This window comes from Podarcis cretensis (genome assembly GCF_951804945.1).
Source record: "Podarcis cretensis genome assembly, chromosome: 1".
NCBI lineage: Eukaryota > Metazoa > Chordata > Lepidosauria > Squamata > Lacertidae > Podarcis > Podarcis cretensis.
The window spans coordinates 8,917,100-8,938,553 of NC_137170.1; the positions used below are offsets into that span (position 1 = coordinate 8,917,100).

Sequence of the window (21,454 nt, forward strand, 5' to 3'; positions counted from 1 at the left end):
TATGTTTCGCCAGAAGCGGCTTATTCATGCTGGCCACATGACCCGAAAGCTGTACGCCGGCTCCCTCGGCCAATAAAGCGAGATGAGCGCCGCAACCCCAGAGTCGTCCGTGACTGGACCTAATCGTCAGGGGTCCCTTTACCTTTACTCAGTGCCCACAAGGAACAGCTGCAGAAACACTTTCTGAGATTCAGCCCAGGTTTACATCGAAACCCTTCATGTCACCTAAACTTTGCCTGCTTCTACCTTGCTGCCAAGTGTTCAGGACCTTTATCAGCTAAAGGGTTATCATAACGGAACGGTTGCTTTGCAAATGAATTCTCACCCCACCATTATTATGTCAGGCACCCTCATTCAAGGCGATGTGTCTGGAGCCCGGCTATTTAGCTGTTTATTAAGTTCATATCCTAAAATAGTCCAGCATCTAAAGAGTTGTAAAACAATCAAATATCCTGATAGTGAATAATTTCAAGGGTGCCAGGGAAGATTGGAAGACATCTGAAGGTAGCCCCGCATAGGGAAGTTTTTTTTAATGTTTAATGTTTTATTAAGTTTTTTGAGATGGAAGAAACCTACTGGGCTATTAAGCTGCTCAGAGTGACTGGGGCAACCCAGTCGGATGGGCGGGGTGTAAATAATAAAATTGTTGTTATCCTTCGGCCAGCAAATGCTTGGGTAAACAGGAATGCTTTGGATTCCTCCTGAAAATTAATAAAAATACAACACACCATGGAGGACATTCCACAAATGGGAAGCCACCACCAAGAAGGCCGTATCATGGATAAAACTGCAACTGCGCAGCACCCAGCAGTGGCACTGCTATTTGTTATGACTGCCTGTCTTGCACCTAGTAAAAGTCTGTTTCCCAGAAGACCTTTCTCTTGCACCCCCGTTCCTGTACTGCGCAGGTGGCTTGCCCTGTGCGACGAGCCCCTTTTCACAGTAACTTTTCAGAATCCTCTTGCTTCCTCCTAAACAATTCTATCCTTCACAAATAGAGGCAATTTTTGCAGCTGAATACAGGAGCCACAAACCTTTGTTGCATCCATATATATCCATCACTGCCCTTCTTGTGTTGTAGGAACATTACCCTGCTGCATTATCTCATCACCATCGTAGAAAAGAAGTACCCCAAAGTTCTCAACCTGCACGAAGAACTGAAGGATGTCCCCCAGGCTGCCAAAGTAAAGTGAGTGTCGTACGATTGGGTCCACACCTGGGATTGCGGGAGACCAACTGTGTTCATGATTTTTAACACGTTTCTATCAAGAGCTGAGGGACACGGGTGGCGCTGTGGGTTAAACCACAGAGCCTAGGACTTGTCGATCAGAAGGTCGGCGGTTCGAATCCCCGCGACAGGGTGACCTCCCGTTGCTCGGTCCCTGCTCCTGCCAACCTAGCAGTTCAAAAGCACGTCAAAGTGCAAGTAGATAAATAGGTACCGCTCCAGCGGGAAGGTAAACGGCGTTTCCGTGCGCTGCTCTGGTTCGCCAGAAGCAGCTTAGTCCTGCTGGCCACATGACCCGGAAGCTGCATGCCGGCTCCCTCAGCCAATAAAGTGAGATGAGTGCCACAACCCCAAAGTCGGTCACGACTGGACCTAATGATCAGGGGTCCCTTTACCTTTACTATCGAGAGCTGAGCCCTAAGCAAAGCGAAATGAGGACATTGCTGGGAGGGTTCTCCCCAGGCTGAAGAGGGTTTGGATGAGGCCAAAGTGTCCCTCCACCCAGAAGGAGGGCCTGCTGATGGGGGAGCCCCACTGCACCCACCCAAATAGAAGTGAACACCCAGCAGCAGCTGCCAGAAACACGACACACCCCAAAAAACCACTGGCTTTATTTAGCTGCAAGCCAGGGTGGTTTAATTGTGAGCCAATTAGCACGCACTCATGTTCAAGAAATCCGTGGTTGCAAAGATAGGGTATTTGGTTTTTAAATCAGATACTTGCTCTCTCCCTCTCTTCACTTTCTTCCTTGCTGGTTTTAATCAACACGCTTTGAGGGATTTCACCATTAATTGGTATGTGCAGACAGCCTCGTAAAGGAGTTTGAAGTGAATTAAGGAGAAGCAAACAGGTCTTTATTGGGTTTATAGGGAGGCCCTGCAACAAGTGGAGCAGGAGAGCACAATGATCGACTCTAAAATAAATGCACCTGTAGTTTGCGGGAGTCAAAAGCCAGGCGCCAGTTTTGAGCTTGATTGTTTGTGCAAAAGGTGAGCGGAGGCAGTCTGTCTGGGTCCAAGGCCTGCAGGCCTATTTGCTGCAATGCTGCAATGCAGGAGATGTTCGGCGCCAGTGCTGCAGATTCAGAATTTCCACCCTGGGTTTAGTGGTGCAATGGGGATCCTGACACGCTCCTCGGCTGCAACATGCGTTACTCCATTTGATTCGAAACGTGGCGAGCCAGCCCTATGGCGTTTGGGGGGACATTCTGCTCACTCTGTTGTGGGGGGCCTGGACATTTCCTGATGCTGAGTCAGAATCTCCTTCCTTGCGACTTGAAGCCTTGGGTTCGAGTCCTACCATCCAGAGCAAGCTTGTTCCCTCTTCCATTTGACAGCCCTTGAGCTATTTGAAGATGGATATCCTATCTCCTCTCGGTCTGCTCTTTTGCAGGCCGTGAATGTCACAGGCTCACAGGCTTGTCAATACGAAAATTTGAATTTTACATAATGCACATTGCTACAGCCACTTTATGGGACGCGGGTGGCGCTGTGGGTTAAACCACAGAGCCTAGGACTTGCTGATCAGAAGGTCGGCGGTTCAAATCCCTGTGACAGGGTGAGCTCCCGTTTCTCGGTCCCTGCTCCTGCCAACCTAGCAGTTCAAAAGCACGTCAAGAGTGCAAGTAGATAAATAGGTACCACTCCGGCGGGAAGGTAAACAGCGTTTCCGTGCGCTGCTCTGGTTCGCCAGAAGCGGCTCAGTCATGCTGGCCACATGACCCGGAAGCTGTACGCTGGCTCCCTTGGCCAATAAAGCGGGATGAGCACTGCAACCCCAGAGCCGGCCACGACTGGTCAGGGGTCCCTTTACCTTTACCTTTACCTTTACCTTTACGGCCACTTTGAATCTTAACACACATTGCCCGAAATTATTTATTTGTTTGCATGTCAGACAAATGCCTTCTCTAGCATCTTTTTGGTACCTGTTGAAGATCTTATCCTTGTTTTTCAGCAAGCCTTTTAAGTGGAAGTTATTAGTCCCAGTTTGCTTTTGCAATCTATTTGAAGTTGGACGGATGGGCGGACAGATGAGGCAGGCAAACAGATGATCTTTTTGTTGATAAAGTTATGGTTATGTACGATCAATTAAAAAACAAGTCAGTCCCTTGGAAGCTTGAATTCTAAAAGACAGGGCACAAAAGGAAAGAGGCATGCGGAGGGGAAAGGGGTGGGAGCCAAATTCTGGCACCAGTTTTTAGAGAAGATGCTGATGCAAAGTTTGCTGCAGGCGAGAGCATAACCCCAAAGCAGGAGGACATGCAAATTATGCATTTTATTTGTTGTTGTTTTTCAATGGGAGACATGCAGCCGGCTTTGGAGCTGTATTTCTGGAAATGTAACTGGCTTCCTTTATTTCTGGCAGCATGACTGAGCTGGAGAAGGAAATTGGCACCTTGCGCAGTGGGCTGAGAGCTGTGGAGACAGTAAGTATTGTTCACCCACTTAATGGTCCCCCTGCTTTTTTTAAGCACCCGTCGTCCTTAAGAGAGGAAGGAGGCGAAGGCGACTGGAGCTGCTTTTATCTCCCTTCCCAGAGGCCGTTCTCCTTCTCCTCCTTCCTGACCTGCAGCTCATTACTGCTCATTATGGTTTTATGGAACTCTTAAGGACCTGAGTCGCTAGCCTTTGTCTCTTTAATTATAAGCATTTTTTTAAAAGGAAGTTTGTTTGGGGATAGGCACAGCTGGTGCAGATGTCACCTTCCTGCCAGTTTTTGCCAACCTGGTTCCCTGCATATGTTCTGGATCACAGCTTCCGTTAGAACCCCGGCCAGCTGTGCTGGAGAAGACCTAATTCTCTATGCTTGGAAGTCTTCGCATTTTTAGAAGAGTTTTTGCTGATGGGGCTTAATATTCTTAGACTCAGCCTGACCGATCTTGTTATATGCTGCTGTGGTTGTGTTTGCTTGTGTGTGTATTATTATTATTGTTGTTGCTATAGTTTGTATGTTCATTTGCTACTGCTGTTTTTGTTCCTTGCAAAGCTGTTCTTTCTTTTTTATTACAGGTAGGTAGCCGTGTTGGTCTGCCATAGTCAAAACAAAATAAAAGGAAAAAAATTCCTTCCAGTAGCACCTTAAAGACCAACTAAGTTAGTTCTAGGTATGAGCTTTCGTGTGCATGCACACTTCTTCAGATACACTGAAACAGAAGTCACCAGACCCTTCTATATAGTGAGAAGGTGGGGAGGGGTATTACTCAGAAGGGTGGTGGGAATGGGTGATTGGCAGATAGCTGTGATGAGCCTGTTGACGACTCTTAACGACTGCAATAGGTCTTACAGGAAAAAGCAAGGGGTGAGAAGGTGAAAAATGGCTTTGTCATATATAATGAGATAAGAATCCAATGTCTTTGTTAAGACCAGGTCTCTCCATGGTTTTAAGTTTGGTGATAAGTTGCAATTCAGCAGCTTCTCTTTCCAGTCTATTTCTGAAATTCCTTTGTAATAGAACAGCTACTTTGAGATCTTGTATAGAATGTCCTGGGAGATTGAAGTGTTCTCCTACTGGTTTCTCTGTCTTGTGATTCCTGATGTCGGATTTATGTCCGTTTATCCTTTGGCATCCCAAACATACCAAACAGTCCATTGTATATAGCCAGGCACTACGTTACAACCGCATCTGTTCCAATTCTACAGAGACTCTCACCTAAGAGATCTGCAGCAAACCTTTTTAGAACTAAAATACCCAGCAGATGAAGTTAGACAACAGATCAACAGAGCCAGACTGATACCCAGAGAGAACTTGCTGCAAGACAGACCCAAAAAAGAAAATAACAGAACACCTATAGTCATCACATACAGCTCTCAAGTTAAAACAGTACAACGCATCATCAGAGATCTACAACCTCTCCTGGACAATGACAGTTCTCTTTCTCAAGCTCTGGGAGGAAGACCTTTCATTGCCTACAGACAGCCTCCCAATCTTAAACAACTCCTAACCCGCAATAATGCTACAACCAGACTTAACACGGACACTGACACCAGAGCCTGCAATAAACCCAGATGCCAACTTTGCTGCCACATACACCCGGACAACATCATTACTGGCCCCAACAACATCACACATACCATCTCAGGACTATTTAATTGCTCATCGTCTAACATTGTGTATGCCATCAAATGCCAACAGTGTCCTTCAGCTCTCTATATTGGACAAACAGGCCAAACCTTACGCCAAAGGATAAACGGACATAAATCCGACATCAGGAATCACAAGACAGAGAAACCAGTAGGAGAACACTTCAATCTCCCAGGACATTCTATACAAGATCTCAAAGTAGCTGTTCTATTACAAAGGAATTTCAGAAATAGACTGGAAAGAGAAGCTGCTGAATTGCAACTTATCACCAAACTTAAAACCATGGAGAGACCTGGTCTTAACAAAGACATTGGATTCTTATCTCATTATACATGACAAAGCCATTTTTCACCTTCTCACCCCTTGCTTTTTCCTGTAAGACCTATTGCAGTCGTTAAGAGTCGTCAACAGGCTCATCACAGCTATCTGCCAATCACCCATTCCCACCACCCTTCTGAGTAATACCCCTCCCCACCTTCTCACTATATAGAAGGGTCTGGTGACTTCTGTTTCAGTGTATCTGAAGAAGTGTGCATGCACACGAAAGCTCATACCTAGAACTAACTTAGTTGTTCTTTAAGGTGCTACTGGAAGGAATTTTTTTTCTTTTATTTTGTTTTTTCTTTTTTATGTTATAAGGGGTTTTAAAAAAACAACAATGTAAATGTAAACTTATTTGATAAAGAAAAGTGGAATATAAATGAAAGGGGGGGGGAACTGTGGATAAGAGATAAGGTTGTAGGTTGCACACACAAATTCCCTCAAATATAATCTGGGTCATTATAACTCGCCAGTCATCAGGAAGGTCTAAGAGCAGGTTGCAGCAATATAAAATATAGCATGAAAAACAGTTTAATCGTAGAATTGTAGAGTTGGAAGGGACCAAAAGGGTCCTCTAGTCCAGTGTTTCCCAACCTTGTGCCTCCAGCTGTTTTTGGACTACAATTCCCATCATCCCTTGCCACTGGTCTTGCTAGTCAGGGATGATGGGAGTTGTAGTTCAAAAACAGCCGGAGGCACAAGGTTGGGAAACACTGCTCTAGTCCACACACACACACACACACACACACACAATGCAGGAATCTTAGCTGAAGCATCCATGACAGGTGGCCACCCAACCTCTGCTTAAAAACCTCCAAGGATGGAGGGTTTGCCCAGCTGATACCTAACTGGGAGGGAGGATAATTCTTGGTTTGGATAGAGCCAAGGGTGACAGCTCAAGGTAGGATATCTGCTTGGCATGCAGAAAGTTCCATCCTGAGCATCTCCAGGTGGGGCTAAGGATGTGCCTGGCTCACCATAGGGCAGCTTTCTGTGTTCCTGTGATCCACACAATAATCCCTACACCCATGTGGTTGCAGTATTCAACACATGTACCTTAAATGCATGAGATAGTGCCACACGGAAGCAGCTCTCTCATGCTTGGTGAGCATGTGTTGAGCATTGGGTTTCTGCCGTTCAGGTCTTTCTGGATCCCAGCCAACACCTGGGTGGATGACTGCCATGGTTCCTCTCCTTGAGCTCCCAATAACCAAAATGAATTTCTCTCTCTCTCTCTCTCCTGTCTCCAAAGGAACTGGCGTACCAGAAAACTCAGCCTTCCCACCCAGAAGACAAGTTTGTTTCCGTCGTCAGCCAATTCATCACGCTAGCCAGCTTTAGCTTCTCAGATGTGGAAGATCTCCTGGCAGAGGCCAAAGAACTGGTAAGAAAGTGAAGCCTCCGGAGACCCCTGGCACTCCAAACCTCTCTGCTTTGTAGGGATAGGGTCCTCATCCTCAGTTCCAGGAGATAGAAGACCCTCACCAAAGGCAGTTGCCAACATGGGCAGGGCTACAGTTGCGTCAGTCCAAACAAGCCAAGGTCAAGCACAGAGAATCAGTCAGAGTCCAAAATGTGACCCGGAAGCGAAGTCATGAAACAGTCCAAAGTCTGGGATAGCCACAAAGAGGAATAACTACAGTGGTACCTTGGGTTACATACGCTTCAGATTACATACGCTTCAGGTTACACACTCCGCTAACCCAGAAATAGTGCTTCAGGTTAAGAACTTAGCTTCAGGATGAGAACAGAAATCGTGCTCCAGCGGCGCGACCGCAGCAGGAGGCCCCACTAGCTAAAGTGGTGCTTCAGGTTAAGAACAGTTTCAGGTTAAGAACGGACCTCCAGAACTAATTAAGTACTTAACCCGAGGTACCACTGTAGAATGAGGAGCAAGGACAGAGAGCCACTGGAAGGCTCAAGAATGCCTTATATTATCTGGCTTACCAGATTTCTTTTCTTCTTCTTCTCTGGCGATCACTTGTAGCCGAGTAAGATTGTCTTCCATAAACACGATTTTAACTATGAGTCCGTAAGTGACTGTGGAGGCCAATTCTGGAACCACACGTCCTTCCACAGTGGGGACATTGGTTTCCAGGCGGGAGTTGATCACGGTGTGGATTTGCCAAGCGTGCCTTCCTCCTAGCACGTTTCTCCCTTGCGTCCTGAGTTCGAGCGTCTTCTTTTTTTTCTTTTTTTTTTAAATAAAGTTTTTTATTGATACAACAAGAAAAAAGAAAAAAACCACAAATACCAAATTACACACAAGAATAACCATAGACACATAATTTTCTTAGCAAACAATAAAACATCTATTGGTCTTAACACTAAAGACCCAACCTCCCGTCTATTCCATATTTCAAATTCATATTACTTATTGCCAATACACACTTTTATCATATTTAAACTTATTCTTAATAAATCTAATTTCTTATATCTACCTTGCAACTATTACTGAAGTTCCTCGAATGCTGCAACAGAATTTAAACTACTATATTTATTTTTCAGATATTCTTTGAAAACCTCCCATTTTGAAACAAATTCCTGTTTTGATTTATTCTTTATTTTTTCTGATAAACCATCTAATTCGAGCATCTTCAAAGCCCATGACACCTTCGGTAAAGGCTTTTCTCCAATTGCAGCGCTCACAGGCCAGTGTTTCCCAGTTGTCAGTGTTTATACTACATTTTTTTTAGCAAGAACCATGCCACTACTCTGCGTCCATAGATTCATGTTATGTTGCTACATGTCAGCCTGAGTGTTTAGGTGCTGGCATTCTTGAGGACGGTTTTCATCTCCTCCTCTGACTATTCCAAGGCTTCTTAAGCAGGACTTGGGGATCCTCAGCGCTGGTTCCAGGAGACCCTCCCTGCCTGCTCATTTGCCCCAAGGTCCTCGGCTTGTGGAGTGTCTGGTTCATCCTCCAAGGACACAGTGCCTGTCACCAACTCAGGGCTAGGCATGGCAGTCTGTGGTTTGGGTCATGATTGCATATTCCCATTTTACAGCTGGATAACTGAGACTGAGGGAATGTGGCTTGCCTGAGGCAACCATTGAATGGCTGACTAAACCGGAACCTTGAACTCCCAAGTTCCATCGCAGACCTACAATTCCCAGAGTGGTTTAACAACCAATCCCTCTTCACAGGGAACTCTGTGAACTGTAGCTGTGTGACAGGGAAAGGGGTCTCCTAGCAACTCTCAGCACCCTTAACAAGCTACAGTTCCCAGAATTCATTTTTTGGATGTCCACAACTAATTCTCTAATTCTTTTCTTAAAACCATCTAAAGCCAGTGACCCTAAAGGACCACCAAGAAGCCCCTTGGGATCTGATTGTGTTTCTTTATTTTACAAACCCTTGACATTGCTACACACGTCTTGCATGAGCGTTTGGCTTGCAAATTTTATCTGCTTTGCACACTTCTGTAGATAGCACAAACTTTGTGCTTTTGGATGGGCAAAGTTTCGTTTTTGAAAAAGAGGGAGGGTTGGGGGGAAACACCTCCTTTCCAAAAGCTTCAATAGCACATTTGGTTCTAATGCTGAAGCATGTGGCAACGATAAATACTAGCGCAAACCTTCAAAGAGAAGTTGAAAATGCAAGTTTGCCCCTCTCCCTGTTGTGCCTTCGAGTTTTATTATCTCCTCTGCTGCAGTGTTGTGCCCCATTGGTTTTATTGCTCCTGAGTTAATAATACTAATAATGAAAAAAAGAGGAGGTAGAGGATAAAGGGCATTAATTGAAAGCAGAGGTGTGACTTCCTTGATGTCTTCAGAATGGCAGGAGCTGTTCCGACAGGGGAGGCAGAACAGACCTTTGGAAAGGGAGGTTTGGTGAGGCCTGGGGTCTAACTCTAGCCACCAGAATTCGGATTTGGGGGCAAGGAATGGTGTAACGTGGCAAAGCGGAGCAAGGCCTTGGCTTGTACTCTCCAGATATGTAAGGGATTAAAGACTTGCATCATGAGCTGAACTGGCCAAAGTCTGACCTAACACTGGTTGTTTGGGACCTGGTGAAATTAGGAAACAAATGTGTTTCGATTTCGGAATTATTTGTATTGCATTGCATTGCACCCTGCCCATCTGACTGGGTTACCCCACTCTGGGCGGCTTCCAGCATGTACATTCTTGACATCTGATGGGAGGGCATTTCATAGGGTGGGTGCCACCACTGAGAAGGCCCTCTGCCTGATTCCCTGTAACTTCACTTCTCACAGGGAGGGAACTGCCAGAAGGCCCTCAGAGCTGGACCTCAGTGTCCGGGCTGAACGATGCGGGTGGAGACGCTCCTTCAGTTATACTGGGCCAAGGCCATTTAGGGCTTTAAAGGTCAACATCAGCACTTTGAATTGTGCTTGAATGTACTGAGAGCCAATGTAGGTCTTTCAGGACCGGTGTTACATGGTTCCAGAAGCCTCTCCCAGTCACCTGCCTAGATTAGTTGTAGTTTCCAAATAGTTTTTGCTTCCTTCTTTAGTTATTATAATTTTACACACACACCCCAAATTTCCCTCCAAGGAGCTAAAGTCAGCTTGTGTGATTCTTCACAACCTCACCCCCCCACCCAACACAACAACCCTGTGATCCAGGTTAGGCTGAGAGAAGATGATGAGGTTGAGGTCACTCAGTGATCTTCATAGCCAATTGGGGATATAGCCTAAAGAAGGATACAAAATCAGGTTGATGCATGCAGAGAAAATCTCCTTCCTGAATCAGTGACTGATTTAAACCAAAGAGGCTCTCTTTGAGAAGGGTTGCTTTGGGCCAATAAGTCCCCACAAAGTAAACAAAAGGCATATTTTCTTTCTCTAGTTTGCCAAGGCAGTGAAGCATTTTGGGGAAGACGCTGGCAAAACGCAACCGGACGAGTTCTTCGGGATCTTTGACCAGTTCCTGCAGGCTGTGACCGAAGCCAAACAGGAGAATGAAAACATGAGGAAGAGGAAGGAGGAAGAGGAGCGACGGGCACGCATGGAAGCCCAGGTGGGGATAATTGTGTAGGGTGGGGTTCCCTCGCATGTCCTTGGCAGCCCATAGCTGAAGGGGGGCCCAGGTGGCTCAATGCACCCATGGTTTTGACTCCATTTCAGACAGCTGCTTCGCAAACGACGCAAGCTATGCAAGTCAAGCTGTCAGTGCATCTAGTTGTTGGGGTGTTAAGTTGCCATGTGTCTGTCTCGGGATATGAGGGGTAGAGAAATTGCAAGAAAAATTGTGTGCAAAAATGAAAACCAATAAAAATTATTGGGGGAATGCATAGGTAAAGGTAAAGGGACCCCTGACCGTTAGGTCCAGTTGTGACCGACTCTAGGGTTGCGGCGCTCATTTCGCTTTATTGGCCGAGGGAGCCGGCATACAGCTTCCGGGTCATGTGGCCAGCATGACTAAGCTGCTTCTGGCAAACCAGAGCAGCGCATGGAAACGCCATTTACCTTCCCACCGGAGCGGTACCTATTTCTCTACTTGCACTTTGACGTGCTTTCGAACTGCTAGGTTGACAGGAGCAGGGACCGAGCAACGGGAGCTCACCCCCTCATGGGGATCCGAACCGCCGACCTTCTGATTGGCAAGTCCTCGGTTCTGTGGTTTAACCCACAGCGCCACCCGCGTCCCATGGGGAATGCATACATTAACACAAATGCACATGGACAAATTTCATGTGGACTTAAAAATATATCAGAAGGTGATGCAGAAACAGGGAATCTGTTGGTTTCGGTTTATCGATTTCCCAATGTTTTAAGTTACAGCGTGTTGCTCGTAGGATGTGTCAAATCCCTGCCCGTTAACCCTTCCTTTTTCCCTTCCCGATAGCTCAAAGAGCAGCGAGAGAGGGAGCGCAAGGCAAGGAAGGCGAAAGAAAACAGCGAGGAGGGCGGGGAGTTTGACGACCTCGTCTCGGCCTTGCGGTCCGGCGAAGTCTTTGACAAAGACCTGTCCAAACTCAAGCGCAACCGCAAGCGTATCACCAACCAGCTGGCGGATGGCAGCCGCGAGAGGCCGGTCACGAAACTCAACTTCTGAGCGCGCGTGTATATATATACATATATCTATATATGTATATATATATTTCAGAAGAAAACTCTAAACCAACCAACAGTCGTCTTGGAGGACCCCAGGTCTTTTTACCTTCTGCCTTGCCAGGCCATCAGTGGCCCTCCCTCCCTCATCTCGTCCTGCCTGTGCATGAATGTTTTCAGTGGGAGCATGTGCGCAGGTGCGCTGCGCCCAGAGTCTGGTGGTGCGGCTGGGATTCGGAACTGTGTGCATGCGCGAGCGCGGGCGTCAACATGCACAGCCACCGCTGCCTGGATGAGTTCTCCCTTTTCTGTCAGAGGGGGGGGACGGGCAGCGTCGTCGCAAAAAGTAGCTTTCATGCTGTCTAAGCACAAGTGTCGGTGATCGAGAAAGAGAGGGGGAGGCGAAAACATCCCCCCCAAAACCACGGAAATGAGAGAGGCTGGTGGGCGATACCACTTGGGTCCGTTCTGGGGGGTCCTTTTATTTTGATATAAAGTTGGGGTGGGGGGGGGGGAAACAGCTTGGAGTTAAGAGGGGGAAAGAAGTGCTGCTATTGTGCTACGAAGCGCCGAGGGCCTTTTGACATGGACAGGCCAGCCTCGGAAACCTGTTGCCATTGAGGCTACAGGTGGCGGGAGACGTCCGTTATAAACAGCTCTTGTTCAGTCTGAACGTAGCATTGTTGGGGGAAAGCCGAGATTATTATTATTTGTTTCTGTTTTCACTCAGAACTTGAACATCCCTTGTGGCCGTTGTGCCAGCTCCTTTGTGTTCCGTAACCCCCATTTTTTTTTGGGGGGGGGAGTTGTGCTTCTGTTCCTTTTGAACAAGACGCACCTCTCTCTTTGGGGACCTTCAGGGAACCAGCTGAAGGCGACCCAAAGGATTTTCTCATTGCTGTAACGACACCGATGTAGAATTCACTCGTGTGTGGGGTTTTTTTGCTCGAGACCAGTTGGTGGGGTGGGGGTGGGGATTTGGGGGAGGGGGCTGGGTCTCTTCTTAACTTTTCGTTTTAACGGAAGAAAGCGTCTGTGTATTCATTATAGTCCGTTTCCCATTCCCCGTCCCGACAGGACAAACTGTATTCTCTGTAAAGGTCGCTCAGAATTGGCTCCGTTCAGACCAGTTTCGCTGTAATGTACCCGGCCAATGCAGGATAACTCCAGGAGCGCCTTGGGCGTAATGTGCAAACTTTGGCCCCGATCCAGAAGAGCCTTTCCCGTGCATGGCATTGCCATTATGCAGCCTGCCTCCCTTCTCCTTTCCCCATCAGACAGAGTGCCCACTTAAGGCTGCCTCTGTTTACAGATCTGTGCCAGAATGATGAGCATGGATCTTGGAAGGGCAACCATGCTTGCCGGGGGTGTTGCTCCAGGGTTTCCCTTCCCCTCGAAAGAGGTTAGTAGGGAGTTTCTGCAAAGAAGGGGTCTGGGAGATGTTAGGGACCTAATGTATAGCGCAAGGGTAGCAGGAAAAAGGCCGCGAAAATTCTTGTTTCTTGCAAACGGGCTTTGCTGTTCATAGTGTTTTTCTCCTTGCAGATTTGTAAGAAATTTGTCAAGTTGTCAATCCGAAATCTCCTTAAACCCAGATTGCTCAGGGAGTAATTAATAATTTAAAAAATGAAACAGTAATACAAAATATTAAAAAAATTGGAAAAGTAAAAAAAAAAGCCAATCTTATAGCGTGGCTTAATATCCTTAAATTATAGAGAATATAGAGGACTGTTACTTTCTTTCTTTTTTGCTTTTATTTATTTGCGGGTTTTTCTCTTAAGTGATTTTTATACCATCCACATTGTGATCCAAAACCGAACGGGGATTTTTGTGTGTTGCTGATGTTGCCGTTGTTGTTGTTGTTTTCACTTCTTTCCTGTGGAGGTTTTGAGTTGTGTTTTTTTTCTGTTGCACTAGATAGCTGATGCTGTTTGAAATAGGTTTTTAATTGATTTGTTTTGCTTTGCTATTGTAAAGGATGTTAACTGGAGGGGGGCCGGGGGGGCCGTTCTCTGCCCCGCCCCTTCCCCCAGTTGTGTACTGTACAGCAAATGTGCGGATTTATATAGAAACGAGTTTGTACAAAATGCAGTTCCTGTTGCCCGGAATCCCCAAATCCCGTTGCAACACGAAAGCTGTGAAGATCACACCAGCGAGAGCTGCGAAAAGAGCTCTCTGTGTGTGCGTGAGTATAAGGGCAATCCCTTGCCTCTTTCCCCCTTGTTCTTACGATTTAGTTTTTCTTCATCGCAACTTTTTCGAAGGACCCACGTGTACTGATGGCTCTTCAAGTAGCTTGTCAACGGTAAGAATGCAAACGCCCGATACTCTGGAGTTCTGCAGAGTACAAGGCGTGCGAAGGCAGCACTTTGCTCGAAAAGCAAAATAAAAACCAAGTTGTTCATTACTGTTACTTAAACTAAAGTGCCTCTATTTTATATATATTTTTATTTGTAGCTGGGAGGAAATTTGGTCGGATATGGTATTGTTAGGGAGTTGACTTTCAAAATGGAGGGTGGGAGAGAGTTCAGACTGGTCAAAGGGTTGCGTTAAAATGATTTGAGATTGGGGGGGGGGAGGAGGAGAGAAAAACAATGCAGCGTGCTTTGGAATAGGAAAGCGCAGAAAGGGTGCCGTCGGTCACGAGGTTCAGTCTGGTCAAGGGATCTGCCCTGCAGCCTAACAGATTTAGAGGGGCATCTAAAAATTCATCAGGTTCTTGATCTGCAGGATAAGTCCTGGGGAAAGGAAGGTGCCTTTTTTTCAGTGACGTAGCTAGGGTTGCCAGTGGCCGGGGCCACACGGAGGGGTGGGAGGGCAAGAAAAGGATGGAGTGCGCTTGCGCATTCAACTGCCCAATGGCATCTGCGTCATCTAGCCACAGAGATAAGAAAAGAAGAGTTGTTCCATTATCTGGAGAGGTCACTTCCTGGTTTTCACGAAGAAGCCGAGCCCTGTGACAAAAGCACACAGTTGTATTGAGGCAGCACCGGGTGTTGAAATTTTGCACCTGGAGCAACCCCACGCTATGCCACTGTTTTTTTTTAACCTCTAGGACAGAGTGATATTTCATTGGAGGAAGCAGGTTGTGTGGAACACCTTTCAGCAACAGCCGTGTGTCCTAGCACAGACCACCATGATGGACTTGAGACATCCTGCAGTTGTTTGTTGCATTCTGAGAAACAAGACCCCCCAATCTACTATTTCTGATTCTCCCAGTGGGCTCATCCATAAGTGCATCAAATGCTGGAAAACCCAGCATTCCCCACTTCTGCCACGGGGGAGGGGGCGCTTTGTGCAGTCTGCAACTGTGCCCCCCGCCTACATACTGCAAAACGGCTTCCTGTAGCTGAACCTCAAACTTCCGGTTGGAATAAGAATTGCCTTGTGCAAGCATTCTTTGGGAGGGAGTTCAGTTGGGTCCGGCTCAATCGAAAGGAAAGTGCAAGGAAGCCATTTTGCCAAGTGCCTCCACCATTACACAAACCGTTTCGCCATCCCACTGGAAGCGAGGTCATTGGGGATGTGGCATGCAAAGTGACTGTTGCGTCCCGAGCCTGTTCAGTCCAGTTGAGGACAAAGTCAGTGCCCCTAAGGAAGCTATGTCAATCTTGACATTGGTTTTGAAAGCTCGCCCATAGTGGTCGCAGCTGCTAGCACCACGTTCCTATTTAGGCTCAGAGTAGACCGGGCTCGGTAGTCGAATCCACCATGACCCGTTGCAAAGTTGGGACTGTGAAGTAAGTCCTCTGGCATTTATTGCATTAAAAGCCACGCTTTCAGCTGGATCTTGACGGACTCTTGTCTGCGCTGTACAAAACTTTGAAAGGTGAGTTTGTGTCTGTTACGCAGCCTGGGTTGCTGGATCTTCCGGGATTTCCAGGGATCCACGCTGAACTGATTGCAGATAGGGGGAAGCAAGGGCACCGGTGGGAAATCTTTCCTTGTGCTTCCAAAACCATTCTTGCTTTGCAACAAGCCTTGCTTGTTGGGCTACACTTGCCATTTCTTCTCGAGTTCTCATTTCCTAAACCATCTGCGTCCGGATGAAAATTCCATGTGCCATTTGTTACATGTAGACTGGTGCTGGTGGACGTAGCCACTCTTGTGTTCTTGTTTTTCGTTTTATTTCCTCTCTGTGTCTCTCTCCTGGGTGTGTCATTCTAAAGATTTTTTTTTTTCCAATTCATGCCAAAAAAAAGAAAAGAGACAAAAAAGTGATCGTTTGTAAACTGAAGTATACTAATGTAGCTTAGTGGTAGCAAACCGTTTAGTGATTCCTAGGTTCAAGGATGTTTTTTAGCTAGCAGGAAATGCTGTGTATGTTATGAGACTGTACATTTTTCTTAAAAAAACAGAAGAAGACGGCAATATGCAATAAAGAGTGTACATAACAATATGTGCGTGGAGGCTTATTTCTGGAGTGTATGGTTAAAATTTATAATTGTTGTCGTTTAGTCGTGTCCGGCTCTTCATGACCCCATGAACCAGAGCACACCAGGCACTCCTGTCTTCCACTGCCTCCCACAATTTGGTCAGACTTGGGGAATAGATGTTGTTGAACTACAACTCCCAATAGCCCCAGGTAGCCTGGCCAATGGACAGGGGTCATGGGAACATCTGGAGGGCCAGAAGCTCTGCCCCTCCCATTCTAGGGAAGAGCATGTCTGAGAAATTTCCCAGTGGTCCGTGAGAAGTAGGGAGATAAGGCTGATCTGGTGTGGAAAGAAGCATTAGGGACCATTTAGTCCAAGTGTCATGGAATGGACACACGAATGGTGGGAGGAACCAGCTGGAGAACCCCCAAGGGAAGAAGGTTCAGAGCCAGGGAAGTAGTGATGGGACAATGATGAGTGGTCAGAGGGAGAAGAGAGAGAAGACTGGGAAGAGGAGGTGTCAGAAGCTGAAGAGGTAACAGGTCTTAGTGAGCTGGGAGAGTCTGTGGCAGAGGATGGTAGAGAAGCAGAGGCTAGAAAGGAGAGTGGCCAAGAGGCAGAGATGAGGCAGGCTGGTGAAGAGGCACGAGTGTCTCCACCTTCTGCAACAAGCTCCCTTCCTCCGACTCCCAGATCCAGAAGAGGCATGAAAAGAGCGGAGGATAAGTTAACTTCATGCAGGTGCAGTCTCAGATTGCGTGGGGAAAGCCTTGAGGAGGAGAGGACTTAGACAGTTGTGGGAAGGCAGGGACCTTCAGTCTCTACAGCTGCTTCATAGGGGCAAGACCGGCTGAAGAAGAATGGTTGTTCTCATGAGGACTGCCACTCCTATGCAGACCCTGCTTCTTCTAAAAGAGAGTTCATTTGATTTACTGCTGGCTCATTCCCGACACGTCTTCAGTGCACGTGTGTGAGCATCCTTCTCTTACAAAGCTAAAATGCTTGTGGATGCTCATCTGTCATGGATGCTTTGGTTGAGATTCCCGCATATCAGGGCTTTGGACTAGCTCACCCTCAGAGTCCCTTCCAACTCTATGATTGCCAGTCCCACGATGGGTCACACACACACACACACAAACACACAGGCACAAATATAAACAGGTGAACTAACAATCATAACTACCCTCCAACCCAATCTGGATCCATCTGCCCAGCATTTAAGTTGAGTCATCCAACATTATGCTGAGTAAACTAGCAGCCCACAAATGGCTGGGCAAATTGGTACGCCGCACTGAAAAGTCAGCACTGAAAAGAAAATGCGTTGCCTCTCAGCCATACCTTGAGGGCGTTCCACAAACAATGCCACCCGCCACCAAGTATTTTACACAGCGATCACCATTGTGTGAAAAAAATAAGTGAGGATGTAAAGTGTGAGTTGCCAACCTTTGAGGAACCAACGGGCAAAGTTGGAGGATTGCGAAAGTACTATGTCTGCCAGTCATGAAAGGGCTGTCATGACAGTGTGGCAGGAGGGCCTCCATGTTGGAGAGGCTGTGTCAGTGCAAACAGAAATAAGATGGAACAGCAAACAGTCTCTCACGCACTGTGAAATTACGAGGGGATTGTTACATGATGTCGGGGAGCGTGCTGAGGAGGGCTGAACTGAGGAGGAATTGTGGGAGCCTCCCCCTGATCCTGATCCTGATTTTTCCCAAGAGCAGGAGGACAGCATAGATTTGGAACAGTGGTTTGCAGAGGGGCATAGTTCAGAAGGCAGAAGCTGGGAAATACTGGATGGGGAACAGCCAGCAGAAGAAACACTGGAAGAGAGAGAGTTAAAAGTTTCACAATCTCTGGATAGCTTTCACCCCCCTTCTCCAAAGTCACAGAGAGCTCAGAAAGTCTCAGAACAGAAAGCGCAGTAGCTCAGATTACAAGACGTAGGAGTGACGTAGATTAATAGGGAGCGGGGGGATGTGAGCCTTAATTGGGAGCACCGCCATTCTGGGTTGACGCTTATTTTGCCCTTCGCTGTGTTTATTAAAGAAACCAACTGGTAAGAATTCCTTTCCTTTGATCTGCTCATTTACGGCCACGGGGGAGAAAATCGATTCCCCAAAGCCTGACACCTGAGACCTTTTCACAGATGCCACAGGAGGTATTGGCGGAGCCACTGGTGCCCACAGATGCCATGTTGGCAACCCCTGCAAAATCTGAATGTGCGGCTTGCATTCTTAACCACTTGTGCTTGTGTGTGGCCACGTCAGGAGGGCTCAACAAAATGGTGCATCCAGACCCAGAGGCTCAGCTGCTGCTAAAGATGAATTGCCCATGAAAGAGAACCTGTGTGAAACTGCCCTGCACGTTTCAGGACAGCCACAGATGGTTTCAGGCAGGCGAAACCTGCCTACAATGGGAGCTTTCTAAAGTACTCCTGGAAAGCTTGCAACAGGCTTAGGTGACGTCTTCTCCCAGCTGCAGCCTGATCAGATTTTATGTCTTCCGCCGGAAGCTGTTTAGTCCTTGCATTGTAAAGCTAACCAGTTTAAGATGTCTTCTTTATTCTCCTTTCCGCCCCTCTGTGACCCTGCACACAGTCACACTGCGAGGGCTGCTAATTTGATTCAGCACCTGGATCGTCTCACGGGAACCTATATTTCGGGGAGGGGGGCAGTGATGTTGCTGGTTTGCAGGACGCGTGATCCCTGCACAAACTGCTGTTGCAAGAGCCAGTTGGGCTGGCTTATTTTGCAGGTCAGTTGGCAACCTTCCCCCATGCTTTGGGGCTGCATTTCACTCTGGAGTCCATGTCAATGAGCCAGGAACAATTTCCTCCTCGTTTTGAGTGTGCACACACGGGCACATCAAAGAACTCGATCCCTGGCAACACAGGAAACTTCCATGCCCTACCATTGGTCCAGGCAACTCACTCTTGTTTGCTGCAGGGCAGCTGGATCTGCTTGGAGAGAAAGATCTTCCTCTCACTTGCCCTATGGGACAAATTTGACAGGTGGGCAGAGCAATCCATCTATCAGCTACGGTGGCATTAGAAGCCATTGGGCTTGGGAACGGGTTTTTTTTCCTCTTTGGCTTTGCAAGCAGCCACAATCTAATCTGTATGGCCATAAATTCATCATATGCAGCCCCTGCCAATTCTGCATCCCCAAGGCCGTTCCAGGAGAATGATTGTGTTTCTCCCAAGCACAGACTCAGAAGAAGGTGTACATTAAAATAGGAGAGGATTTCCTCCACAACTTCCTTTAATTTCTCGGGAGAATCCTCCGTGTTGGTTGCAGAGCTTGGGAAGATTCCTTGACCACCAGCTTTCTTTTCTTCTTTTCTTTTTAAAAGAGACTAATTTAATCAAGATTGCGCAGAGATTCCTCCTACTGCATGGAGTGAAAAGCAGCAGCTCCATCTACTGGTTCAAAGTCTCCTTCCTTCGGCATCTTCACCTGTGCTGCTCGCATCTTTCTGGCGGTTGCTACATCAGAGTCCTTTTAATAATACCGAACAAATAGCTAACAAATCAGTGTGGGTCTCACTTTACAGATTAACATATGCAAAACAACAATACAACACACCGCCCCAAAGTAAATTTAGACAGTGGCAAAGTGGCTGTGAGTGGAAGTAGCATTTTTTGGTTTTCTATGAGAAATGTTGTGGCTCAGTGCTTAGGGCGTCTGCTTTAGGTTTTGCATGCAGACAGCTGCAGGTTCAAACCTTGGCATCTCCAGGTAGAGCTCCTTCCGGAAACCTTGGGTGGTTGCTGCCAGTCAGTGCAGACAATATTGAGCTAAAAGGCAACTTCTTACGATTCTTGGAAACAGAGCAAGTTACTCAAAACAGGCAGGTGGTTGACTTCACATGTTATCCTAAGGCTGTTAATAGTATGAGAATTACTGTATGGGACAAAAATGGCAAACAGAGGACAGACCAACAAATTTTAGGCAGCAGGTTATTTTTAAAAAAGACACTTTAATAGATCCTTGCTGGTCAGGCACCCAAAAACATCTGAGAAACTCCTGCAAAAAATAAAAGTAAAAGCTTTGTGTTGTAGCCAACACTGCATGAGCAGTGGTCCAACGCCGAGGGCCTTCTGGCGGTTCCCTCATTGCAAGAAGTGAAGTTACATAGGCAGAGGGCCTTCTCAGCAGTGGCGCCCTCCCTGTGGAATGCCCTCCCATCACATGTCAAGGAGATAAATAACTATACAACATTCTGAAGCTATCTTAAGGCAGCCCTGTATAGTGGTACCTCTGGTTATGTACTTAATTCGTTCTGGAGGTCCGTTCTTAACCTGAAACTGTTCTTAACCTGAGGTATCACTTTAGCTAATGGGGCCTCCTGCTGCCACCGCGCCACCAGTGCATGATTTCTGCTCTCATCCTGAAGCAAAGTTCTTAACCCGAGGTACTATTTCTGGGTTAGCGGAGTCTGTAACCTGAAGCGTATGTAACCTGAGGTACCACTGTATCGGAAAGTTTTTAATGCTTGATGTTCAGTTGTATTTTTATATTATATTGGAAGTTGCCCAGAGTGGCTGGGGCAACCCAGTCAGATGGGCAGGGTATAAATAATAAAGTAGCATCATCATCGTAAATGTTTCCTTAATAATAAGCTTCAGGCAGGCATCAGGCATTTAGGTAGGTGCCTGCTTCAAACTCACGTGCCTGCTTCAAACTCTGATCTTCCAATCTGTGGTGCATTTTGCATTTGTGTTATGAATACAAATTTGCTGCTTTAGTGCTGCTTGCCCATGGTAGCAATGGTGGTACAGATACAAGTCAACAGTGTGTCGTAGCAGCAAAAAAAGAAAAAGAAAAGCTAATGCTATTTTAGGCTGCATCAAGTGAAGTCTAGTACCCTGATCAGGGGAAGTAATAGTACCACTCTATTCTTGCCTTGGTCAGACCACAAATGGAATACTGTGTCCAGTTCTGGGCACCACAGCTTAAGAAAGATATTGACAAGCTGGAACATGTGCAGAGAAGAGCAACCAAGATGATCAAGGGTCTGGAAACCCAGCCTTAGGAGTTAGTTATGTTTAGCATGGAGAAGACGATATCTCTGAGAGGTGATCATAAAATCACCAAGGGTCATCTAGTCCAACCCCTGCAATGCAGGAATCTCAGCTAAAGCATCCATGACAGGTGGCCATTCAACCTCTGCTTCAAAGTCTCCAAGGAAGGAGGAGTCCATCACCTTCTGAGGGAGACTGTTCCACCATCAAACAGTTGTTACTGTCAGAAAGTTTTTCTTAATTGGAATCTCCTTTCTTGTAACTTGAAGCCATTGGTTTGAGTCCTAGCCTCCAGAGCAGGAGAAAACAAGCATACTCCCTCCTCCATGTGATAGCCCTTGAGATATTTGAAGATGGCTCTCATATCTCCTCTCAGTCTCTTTTCCTGGCTAAACATACCCAGTTCCTT

The 21,454-nt window shown here is 46.8% G+C and overlaps 1 protein-coding gene across 2 annotated transcripts in view; it reads left to right on the forward strand.

The window, feature by feature from the left end:
- The window catches only part of DAAM1 (dishevelled associated activator of morphogenesis 1), a 182,145-nt gene extending 166,102 nt beyond the window's left edge, over positions 1–16,043 (forward strand). For both annotated transcript variants that reach the window (XM_079986770.1, XM_079986771.1), the window contains 5 exons: positions 1,082–1,189; positions 3,593–3,653; positions 6,882–7,013; positions 10,442–10,612; positions 11,441–16,043. In XM_079986770.1, coding sequence (XP_079842896.1) covers positions 1,082–1,189; positions 3,593–3,653; positions 6,882–7,013; positions 10,442–10,612; positions 11,441–11,650 — 682 coding nt within the window. In that variant the 3' untranslated portion in view covers positions 11,651–16,043. The remainder of the gene's footprint in view (positions 1–1,081; positions 1,190–3,592; positions 3,654–6,881; positions 7,014–10,441; positions 10,613–11,440) is intronic.
- The last annotated feature ends 5,411 nt before the right edge of the window (positions 16,044–21,454 follow it).